The 11,394-nt window shown below is 36.7% G+C and overlaps 1 protein-coding gene across 3 annotated transcripts in view; it reads right to left on the reverse strand.

The window, feature by feature from the left end:
- Positions 1-1,164: 1,164 nt before the first annotated feature.
- LOC107684081 (CDP-diacylglycerol--glycerol-3-phosphate 3-phosphatidyltransferase, mitochondrial-like) overlaps positions 1,165-11,394 on the reverse strand; it is a 22,107-nt gene continuing 11,877 nt past the window's right edge. Inside the window, exons 8-11 of one of the 3 annotated variants that reach the window (XM_016480242.1) lie at positions 10,024-10,099; positions 6,549-6,697; positions 5,745-5,909; positions 1,165-2,394 (exon numbers count right to left, since the gene is read on the reverse strand). In XM_016480242.1, the coding sequence (XP_016335728.1) occupies positions 5,790-5,909; positions 6,549-6,697; positions 10,024-10,099 (345 nt within the window). In that variant the 3' untranslated portion in view covers positions 1,165-2,394; positions 5,745-5,789. Of the gene's footprint in view, positions 2,395-4,277; positions 4,380-5,277; positions 5,350-5,744; positions 5,910-6,548; positions 6,698-10,023; positions 10,100-11,394 lie in introns of those variants that run through there. The other 2 variants (XM_016480244.1, XM_016480243.1) reach the window with 2 other exon arrangements.

An 11,394-nucleotide genomic window follows, 5' to 3' on the forward strand; every position in this document is an offset into this window, starting at 1 on the left:
CAAGTTGTTTGAACTGAAATGTGTGTTGGCAGTGTGTGTACACAACCACCCTATAATGATAAAAATCCACCCAGTGGTTTTTTTTTAATCTGGTTAAATGTTTTCCCCTTTCTCAAATCGAGCCGATCTCAGATGTCTGTCTGTCTGTCTCACATACAGGCCCCTCCCACGATAGTTTGATTGACAGTATTTACAATTTTAACCAAACTATGTTACAGACTTCTCATTAAAACCCTAAAGAATCATATCAACTTGTGGTAAATGGGCATCCTATGACCCCTTTAAATTAATGCATATGAAAGCCCCCAGTTTTTTTTTTTTTGCTTTATATGCACTGATAATTGAGAGAAAACTCTTTAAATACTAATTTATCAATGCTGTACATATTTAAACATATAGGCTGTTTTATTTGTTATTGTCAAGATATACTTTGTGCAAAAGTAATGGGGTGAAGAAAAGGTTTTGACATGCCAAGTTTATTTCACCATTGCTATGTAATCTTGTGGTTAAAATAAAACTGAAATCTTTACAAATAGAATTTTTAGTTTAAGGCTTTCTTGACATTTCCATTTCTCAATGCCTTTCATTCTTGCTTCTTAATGAACTTGGAAAGAAATTAAGTTTCTCAGTATATCGACTTTTACTGAAAACAACCAGGAAAAAAAAGGGGGGTTTTACAGTGGATGTGACCAAATATGTCACACATCTTTATTTCACATCAAATAACTCACTCAACCATGACTGTTTAAGCTGTCTTTTTATTCTTAAAAACCACTTACACATTGACAAAAAAAAAGTTTATAATAGTACGTAATGTTTTTGGCCGTTTTGTAAGTTCTTGTGTGTTAGATGACGTGGCTTTAAGGCCTCATCTGACTCGGGTAGCACCTCGGTCTGAAAGAGCTGGAAACACGACCATTCAAAAGTCTCTTCTCTTCCAAACACTGTCATTCATGAAATTTAAATCCAGTTAAATGTAAGTCAAAAGGAAAAAAACTCATCTGGTCTCAATGTTTATGAACCTTATAAATAAGCAAACACTCTTGCTTCTATGCACACTGGCACCAAAATCAAAACATTCTTAGGAAAAACGGTAGTACCGCAGTTTTTATTACAAAACCAAGTTTTTCAACTTTTGCAAAGCAATACTGCATTACTCACGCACACTCAAATACAGTGCTGCTCAAATCCATCCCAGGCGTACTGTGTAAAGGTTTGTGTCAGGATTTGGAGCTCTTCTATAAACTCTGCTGTACTAAATATTAATGAAAGTCATATGCTCATTTTCAGTATTGAGCATCATTAATGAACAGTTACAAACAAAACTATAAAGAATGGAGTGTAAATGGATAGTCTTAACTAAAAGTGAACATTGTGACTCCTTCATGGGGGTGATTAAATTATTTTTAACTTTCTTTAAGGCCCTCAGCCTTGATAGTTTGCAGTGGTTTCTATGGAAGCCCATTACCACCACAGAATAAAAAAGGTAATTGGAACTTTTAAGCTAAACAATTCTTTGGAGAAAAAAAAAAAGTCTGAATTTTGAAATATAAATGCACAATTCTGAGGGGAAAAAAAGGCAGAAATGTGAGATATTCACACTCAATTCAATCTTTTTTCTCCAAATTCTGAATGTCAAAAATGAGTGAAAAAATGTCACCTGTTCTCGCTGTGATCTCACAGTTCAGACTTTTCATCTCAGAATTTCCAGATAATCTCTTAGAACTGTGAGTTGTCCGAATTGTAAGATATAAACTCAGCATGACAAATTGTGAGAACTCACAATTGCCTTTAATTTATCTTGTGGTGAAAACAAGCTTTCATAGGTTTCAGGGAAATATAGATATTTTACATATGGCTGAGGTAACTAAGTGTTGCTGAAATGTGCGAGATCAACTGAATATCATTGACCTTAGTAATGAAATGAATATTAATGATGCCTTATAGCTGCTTCTGACATTTTCAACCAAAAATAATAATCAAAAAGTACAATGTAAATGAAGTAGAAATGGAAAGGGTTTTTGTTGAACAGCATCTTATTAAAGTGAATGTTCACAGAAAAAAAGTTAAATTAACTAAAATATATACATACAAATGCACTGCACATCAAACTGATGGCCAAACCTTCACATCTGCCACAGTGCTTACAAATACATGTCTATCACACTGGCAGCAAACCCTGTATACAGGTTTTACATGTATTCTCTCCTAACAATGAGGTTATAAGAAGCAGAATGAATGTTATTGAATCTTAACAGCACAGAGTTGTTTCTAACATCTTCACTGGAGCTTGCCAGGACAGTCATCTTTATCTTTGCCATCTGCATCCAGGAAACCATTGATATTTGCAAATGCCTCGTGTACAAATCACACACGCACAGTCCCACTTTTCATCTGGAGGGGGGAAAAAAAACAAGGAAAAAAGCAGGCGATGTTAATGTGATCTGATTTTAATCTAATACTATGTATTATTTCTTATCGACACACAACACATTGAGCAAAATACACTACTGTTCAACGGTTTAGGTCGGTAAGATTTTTAAAACGTTTTTGAAAATCACTTATGGTCCTCAAGGTTGCATTTATTTGACCAAAAATACAGTAATAACAGTAACATTGAAAAATATAATGGTTAAAACAAAAGATGTAATTTATTCCTCTGATAGCAAATCAGCCATTATTCCAGTCTTCAGTGTTTTTCTTCAGAAGTCATTCTAATAAACTGATTTATATGTTTCTTATTATTATAAGCGTTGGAAGCAGTTGTGCTGCTTAATATTTGTGGAAACCATGATGATGTTTTGATGAATAGAAAGTTCAAAAGAACATTTATTTGAAATAGAAATCTTTTGTAACATTATAAATGTCTTGACTGTCACTTCTGATCAAAGTAATGCGTCCTTGCTGAATAAAAGTATTTTTTTTATGTAGTTTGCATGAAAACACCCAAAGGACATCGCAAAAATGTAAAAGTAAATTTTTACATTTTCTGAATAATTTCAATAAGCTACTCAATTTAAGATATCATTCATGTCAGTAGCACAGGTACAAGGCAGGTTACACAGCTAAGTTTAATACTCAGCATAGTGATGCTTACCTTGAAAAACAGCACAATCTAAAAAAAAAAATAAAATCTGGTTTTATCGTAATGCATTTTAAAAATCACTAGAGGGCAGAGTAAGCACTAAGCAAAGTAAGTGATTGTCAACTGAAACTTTCCTTGACTACAGACAACCCTGCTTGTAGGACCACAAGCCATAATTTGCTATTTTATGGCATTATTACATAAAGTCCTTTATATTTTGATAAATTTACAAATACAATACACTCTTCCAAGTAGTGACACCTCCACTTTTCTGCACTTCTTTTGAGAAAATATCCCCAGAATTCTGTAGAATGGATTTTAACATGACCAGGAATACTACAGTGGCCCCTCAAAATTATTTGGACACTCAAGCCACACTTTAATATGTCTACACCAACAGACAATAAAGTTTTGTCATCTGCCGCTTTAAATGCTCAAGCAGAATCGGATTCTGATTGGCTGATTGGCTGTCAAAACAAAAAAAAGTTCTGAAAGTAATTCCAACTACTTTTTTTGTAACTGTTATCATTATAGTTGTGGTGTGGACTTCCCTATTCTCATAGATATTATTAATTAAAATGATTAAAACATTATAGCCATCATTACAGTTACTGTCTTTGGTAACATTGGTAACGGCCTTAAGACCAGTTAGCTACACGTCACTTAAAAAATGGCTGAGAAAAGCAAGCTAGTTCTGAGAAAAGCTCTATCACTGTCTTTTAAACAAGCCAGATTTGGATTTGATATTTTGTCTAATTGAACACTGCTTTTTTTTTTTTACATTTTTAAGTGTCTTGGCATTTTGGGCCACTGTACACTGTATATTAATAGCTGAAATCATCAAATACTTTGTGAATGGCAGCTACTTCAACTCCACTACGCTTTCAGCTGATTTTGTGTTAGGAAAAGAGGCAGAGACCTTTCAGCTTATTTACGTACAAACCGCCTCATTTTGTTAATTCCAATAGCTCAAAGTAAAAAAAAATTGAAATCCTGACATTTAGCAAGTGAGAAAGAGAATGTTAGTAATCAAATGGAGGCAAGAGAAGGAATGGTACAGCCGTAACAGACTCCAGATGTTAGCGACGAAGGGCTCGTGGAGGTCACTGCCAGTGCAGCTGAAGTCAACACTAGAATGGTCAGATTCATGCTGTGGTCAGACCATGCTAGCTCTAGCTGGGCTGTGTGAAGGGGATTTGGTTTGAAGGAACCACTGGAGTGACAATGTAAATTCTTCAGAACCCACTGTCTGGCAAGCTGGGGTTTTGTATATCCATCTTCGGGGAAAGTCTGACTGAGCGCAAGAGAGCCAAGTCATTCGTTTGGAAGCGGAATAAAATGCTGAATGCTGTTTTTATTTGCTTTAGGCTAGTACCCTCAGAGCATTTAATGCGAATGGCTCATTTGTTCTTCAACATAATGAAATGCACATAATACCCGATGCAACCGAACTGGAAAATCCAGCTTAAGATGGTAGCGGGTTACTAGCCGCTAGCAACTAGTTACATGAGGAAGTCAACATGAATTGCCATTTGTAACATTTTATTTCAGTAATATGACATATTAGTATATGAAAAAGGACAATATGATTATATGATTTTATCCACTGGGAAGTGATTGGATAAAAAGGCTTTATTTGTTAACTTAAGTTAAAGCTGCAGTCCATAACTTTTGGTGCTCTAGTGGTTAATAAACAGAACTGCATGAGTCTTGCGGAAGAACGTTGTAGCCAGAGCTACTTCTCTCTGTTTATGTCTATGACGAATCACGCAGGTACTGGGCTACTCCGCAGCGGTACCTACCCGAACCAGTCTAAAATAGTCAGAATATAAACACCTATTATAGGTGTACCGTAGTGATTCTGGATAAGCCAAAAACACGTTTTGGAAAATGGATTCATGGTGTACTCACTTATTATATAAATTTTGTTAAATTTTGAACACAAAAAAAGTTACGGACTGCAGCTTTAACTACATTAACACTGACATCAATCATTAGTTAACATGAGCTAACAATACTTAGTGTTAATTTTATCATACGACAACAGATAGAAGTCACCCATAGGTCCAGTTATATTCTGAAGAAACATTACAGGGGCAAATGTTTTTTTTAACACATGCACGGATGAATTGTTCACAATAAGATCTATGAAATGCATTTAGAAGATAAATAAGTTTACATTTTCATTTCATGTCGACTTTAACAAATGCATCTTTATTGTAAGCGTTGACACTAAAACAATCCTTTCAGCCTAAGTGACGTCCCTGGAAAAGGAAGAGGAAGTGCAAGTTATTACACTTGATGAAAGATTAGGATGAAAATGTTTTCTTTGGAATAAGAGCCCCCAATGAATCATTCACAATAAGACTAGGAACAAGTATTAAGACGGTAAATAAGATTCATGTTGACTTTAAGGTGGTCAAGATGGTTTTTGGAACAAGGTCGCTGATCGACCAGCTAATAACCAGCCTGGTTCAGATAATAACCAGCTTGGCCTGGCTAATAACTGGCTTCTATATTCCAAAACGCAGCTAGCATCTTAAGATGGATTTTCCAGGAGGAATTGCTCATGTCTGAAACTACCACTAACACTGTAATGTGCCTGATCTTCTGTATGTCTGATAGGTTTAAAACGTGCTTCAAAGATACGTCAACCAACCTGTCATAGACAGTGAGATATCTGTCACCTCAGGCCTGTTGAACTTTAGAAGAAGTTCTTGATGAGTGGAGTAACCAGTTGCACCCACAGCTTTACATGGCGGTCTGGCTGATTAAACGTGGAGTTTGACACTTGTGTGGAGCTCTGGTACAACACCTCCTGCTCCTGGACAAGACAGAAAACAAGATTTCACTTAAACTCTCGCTATTTCAAGTGTTATGTCATCTCGGTGCTTTTCTCATAAAGGCTACTAAAGAACTGATTTTAACTGACCTTTTATCACCTGATAAGTGAAAATTACAGGAATCTTACATTTCACAAACTATAAAAACTGATGACACTCACGATTAATTAGGCTTTATTGTAGCCTCTGTTCCCAGAACAACCAGTAAAGATGAATGATTACCGCATATCCTTTATGTGCAATGCAGTTTGAGATATGAACGATAAACTGACTCCACTGCTTTCTAGTATAAGAAAAGCTGTAGCGTCATGGACAATCACAGTATTCAAATCTGTGAATACTAAATTATTCCAGTATCATAGCATGGTGCCCATCACAGACTCATAGAGCAGGGTGATAACACAAATTGGTCTACATTCAATATCTTGTTCAAACTGCAATAAAACGAATCACTTGATACAATGTGTTGAGCACAGCTCTGCTTCCTGTAAGCCCTTACAAAATGACCAGCCATTAATTTCATAGTTAGTACTAACAGCTCTTAAAACACATTGCAACCCAAGATTTATGGGTTACATGATGGGGTACTTCAGCAAACAGACGTGCAGAGGAAGTCCAACCTGTTGCAGTTGCAGCTGGAGTTCCTCATTCTCTGTTACTATGGCAATCTGAGCCTCCAGATCCCTGTGCACAGAGCGATAGCCGAAATTTGGGGAGCCAATGAGAGTGAGGCAGGGGCGGTCACTTCCTCCCACATAGTACCACAGGCCTGTGAAAAAGTGGACAAAATAACCTGAGATTGAATTTTTCAGACCAGTAATGATGATGAGTGCTTTATACAATGCTTCATATTACTGGGCAGTTGTTTACTATGACTCAAACCACTCTAAAAATAATCTGGATGGCTTCACATTCACAAATATGCAGATGTGGCAGATGCTTTGAAGCGGCTGACAGTGCCAGTATCTGTGTTTACTGGTCACATGACTTTAAAAGGTGTGGTGTCTGTACAACAGAAAACATATTTCCTTTCCACAATCAACAATGCACGACTACACACTAGAGGAAGAAAACAAAAAGTGTCAATCAAATTATGTACACAAACCAAACATATGTTCTATTAATAGGTAACAGGAATTACTTGCCACTTCAAAGCCTTGCCAAACATAACCACCCTGGCCTGAGGTCGTGTTCTTGACGAAAGCTGAATATCAGGTAACATAACTGCCAGGAATACTCTAAAATTAATTCCTGAGCACTTCCTTATGCACACAAATCTAGCAATTAGCCTTTATACATGATTATAAATGCCTTTATGCTTAATTAGATTCAATTTAAAGGGGTCATATGATGCTGCTAAAAAGAACATTATTTTGTGTATTTGGTGTAATGAAATATTGCAAATGAAAACATACTTACCTGAGTCAGAACTGCCGGCATTTTAGTATAACGTTACTCTCCCAGGATCAGTAAACAGTCCTCCATAAAATGTGCTGCACACATCTGGATATTTGGGCTAAACTGTTCTGGAACAGACTTGTAAATACAACTTAACCATTGATTTGTAGTCGTGTCCTCTTTTGGAAGACCAAACAAAGTAGTTTCGCTTTCACAACGAAAAACACAGCGGCCTAGCGGAAGCCCCGGCTTAGCGTGAGGGGTCGAGAACGGCGCGGCCGGCTGATCTGACGAAGGAGCGGCAAGCACATGTGACGACCTCGGGCTTCGTCCACGGTGAAAGCCGATCCGGCGATCCACAGCACTAAGTTGTAGTATTTCTTCAGCGACCAGCACAGATCAGCTATTTCAAAACAACACAAGCAAACACAATTAATCAACAGTTTTTTTATTGTCACATCATGGCACTGTTCAATTCTATTATAGACCACTTTGTTGATCATACATGAGTGTTCAGATGTTTAGGGTGAATATATTTTTTAATACTTCAATTAGGGCTGGGCGATATGGCCAAAAAAATCATATCTCCGTATTTTTTATTTTTTTGGGGGCTGAATTGCGATATACGGTATATATCTCTGTATTTTCTACACTTTCTATCTGGATTTTTTTTTCAATCCATATTTATTTTAAAAAATATATATATTTCACTTCCTGCCTTTAAAGGGTTAAACACTAAAAAAGGGTTAAATTCACATTACATTCTCTAACATTGTAACATTACAATCTAAAAACAAAAATAATCATTTTTTAAAGCAGAAGTTAAATTTGCTATAAACGAAAAGAAACGAAAGGTTTAAAATTCTACATATGGCACATTTATAGTCCGCCTAAAATATTTTAGCAAAATGTATTTTCTTTAGTAAGAATTAGCAAAAGCTAATTCTTTTAAAAGGAAGTGCAATCGGTCCGTGCAATCTGTTTTTGAATAATCTAGTTTTGTTTTGCAAAAATTTACTTGGAATGGGCATTCTTCAGCCTCCTGGCCTTTGACTTTTGTGGAACCATTTTTTTCCTCATTATTATCCGTTCGCATTTCCATTGCACTAGCACTTTAAGGACGCTAAATTCGATTTTTACTTAAAGGTAGGGTAGGTGATTTCAGAGATGCTAGCAATAGCAAGCTAGCTTTAAAAAGAATAAAATACCACCCTCCCTGCAAATCACTCTCTAAAGCCACGCCTCCTCCAAAACACTTGAACTCGCATAGGCAGACCAGAGGTTGAGTGTTGGTGGAGGGTTGAACATTATCAGATTACATCATGTCTCAATCACCAGTGAGAAAACATTACAGTACAAAGCACATAATATTACAATAATAACACCTTCCATTCTCGCTCTGTCTGCAGAGGCATAATGGAACACACTGATGACGTATCATGTCTGAGCAAACGGTGCACGGAGTTATGCAAATACATACGTTGACAGGCATATATGACAGCCCTTGAACCGAGGTATATGACTGGATTTTATGGTCCTACGCTTTCGACAGATGTTAGAAATACATATAAATACATTTAGACCACTTAACTTAGTGATTGCCATCGGGATGTGTTAAGACTTTCAACCAGCATAAAAAAAAAGTTTTTGAACCAAATCACCTACCCTGCCTTTAATTAATTTACTTGATAAATGTTACATTATATATGTGTTGATATGTCTGATTGTGTATTATACATTGATAACATATGAAGTTCCTAACAAAATAATAAATAATCAACAAAATAATAAAGTTCTTTGAGCTTTGAACATTCATCTCAACGGTTTTGGCATGTGACTCCACTGGAAGTAAACAACCTACTTGCTGCCAATTTTGAATGGCTACCAATGGAAAAACATGCTTTTTGGTGACAGAAAGGTATAGTTATGGCATGACACTTAGTGAAAAAGGCTCAATCGAGTCCACCTTAGGTTGAAGGCCAGCGTCAGAACGGCAGCTAATGTTCATTGATTCTCTTTCTAGCTCAGCTGCGGGGACCTCTGCACCCTGTCTGTTCCCACTTCAGCTCCACTGTTTACAAGAAATGACGGCATGACAAGGCTTTATCTAATAAGCCAGACTTCTCAACAGGAGCCTGAAATTGAATTCCACTGACGCGGCTCAGGTTTGTCAAGCCTCTATTTTTCTCCAGACGTCACTATTTTATTCTGTCCCTTCAGGTCGGGGCTTTTAAAGTGTATAAGGATACTCAGTTAATGCCATATGAACAACCAAATCAAATTTATTACGAATTCATGCATTTTTAAACCAAACTAAAAATCACTCAGTTACAAACACAGACAGCAGGTTGAGAAATAACACAGTGGCGATCAAGCTGCTTTTGGCTCAGTGGTGCATTTGATTTGTCTTAAATAACATACTGAAACAGTAAAACTGAAATAGCTTAACATTCAACAACAGCCAGAAAACGTGGCCAAAGCATACCTCTGGTTTACAGAGAAAACATCACATGTGTCTGGCAGCCTCGGTGTCCTGAAGCTGTCCAGGAAGAGCTCTGAGGCTATTCAATCAGAGGTGCTGGGAAACCTGCTCCACGCATTAAATTATGAACTTTCCTGTTACACCCAATTTTTGGGAACTGGGCTGATCCACTTCAGTGCTTAAAAAAAAAAACAGTGCAGAAGAAAAACACCTACCTTTAGCATGAAATGTCCAATTGGGGCGATGGTATTCATGCAAGTGGACATGACTCTGCTGACCCAGCTGACACACCTGAAACGGACAGGATGCTGAGCGTTTAAGAAAAACCAACAATACGACGATGGACACTTAAAAAACATCAAAGTTAAAAAACAGCAGAAAAGCACCACTCACACCCTGCTAATTGAGTGTATTTATAGCTGCAGCACCATCTATAAAACAAGCAACAATCATAAACTGCAAAACAGTGTTGATTTTGTTAATGAAAAAATAAAACCTTTGTTGACGACCTTAAACACTAACATTAAACACTAAATGTGACTGTCAACATGCAATATTGTTGACACAAAAAGACAAGACTAAAATTAAATTTTCTTCAACAAAAAAAAAAAAAAAAAAAAAACATGCTTGGGGATTGAAATGTCAAGTGTTGAAATCCTCCTCTCAGCGCTTCTCTCTTAAAAGGACATTTTCTGCCCTGTATTTTACTTTATCTTCACAACATGGCAACCATTCACACATGCTCTCTTTTACATTAGGGAGAAGTTCTGATGAGCTGAAAACATTGACAAACATGTAAGTTGGGAGTTTAGCAATCTCCAATGAAATATTCTGCTCAAATGAAAGTGTAATACAGCCAGTCTGTTTTCCTTCACATGGTCATTTGTGCTGTTTACTGCGACTGAATCGACTGAAACTGTAATAAATCCAAACATAGATCATTTTTTTGTGACTGAGGTTGCTGAATAAATGCACTTACACAACCTCTGTGCCACAATTCAAAGTCTTTTTGCTGTTGTTGTTTTAATAGAAAGACATTAAAGGGGTCATATGATGTTGCTAAAAAGAACATTATTTCGTGTATTTGGTGTAATGAAATGTGTTTATGCGGTTTAAAGTAAAAAAAACACATTATTTTCCACATACTGTACATTATTGTTTCTCCTCTATGCTCCGCCTTTCTGAAACGCGTCAATTTTTTACAAAGCTCATTGTTCTGAAAAGCGAGGTGTGCTCTGATTGGCCAGCTATCCAGTGCATTGTGATTGGCCGAATACCTCAAGCGTGTGACGGAAATGTTACGTTTTTTGCATCCAGTGGGGACATAATTACGGATTATAATGACTTATACTGTCTTTTTACGAGTTGCATTGCATATCGTGCCACATAAACATAAAAACCATGTCTGCATTTGTGATCGGAGAAACAACAAACAACAACTGCTACTCTACACTGCTCAAAACTCGCGTTTGAATCATCAGTAGCAAATTCTTTAAATATGAAAACATACTTACAGGCTGTGCGTCAGAACAGCCGGCATTGTAGTCTACTCTACCAGGATCAGGAAACAGTCCTCCATAAAATGT

This window comes from Sinocyclocheilus anshuiensis, unplaced genomic scaffold (assembly GCF_001515605.1).
Source record: "Sinocyclocheilus anshuiensis isolate Anshui unplaced genomic scaffold, SAMN03320099.WGS_v1.1 scaffold553, whole genome shotgun sequence".
NCBI lineage: Eukaryota > Metazoa > Chordata > Actinopteri > Cypriniformes > Cyprinidae > Sinocyclocheilus > Sinocyclocheilus anshuiensis.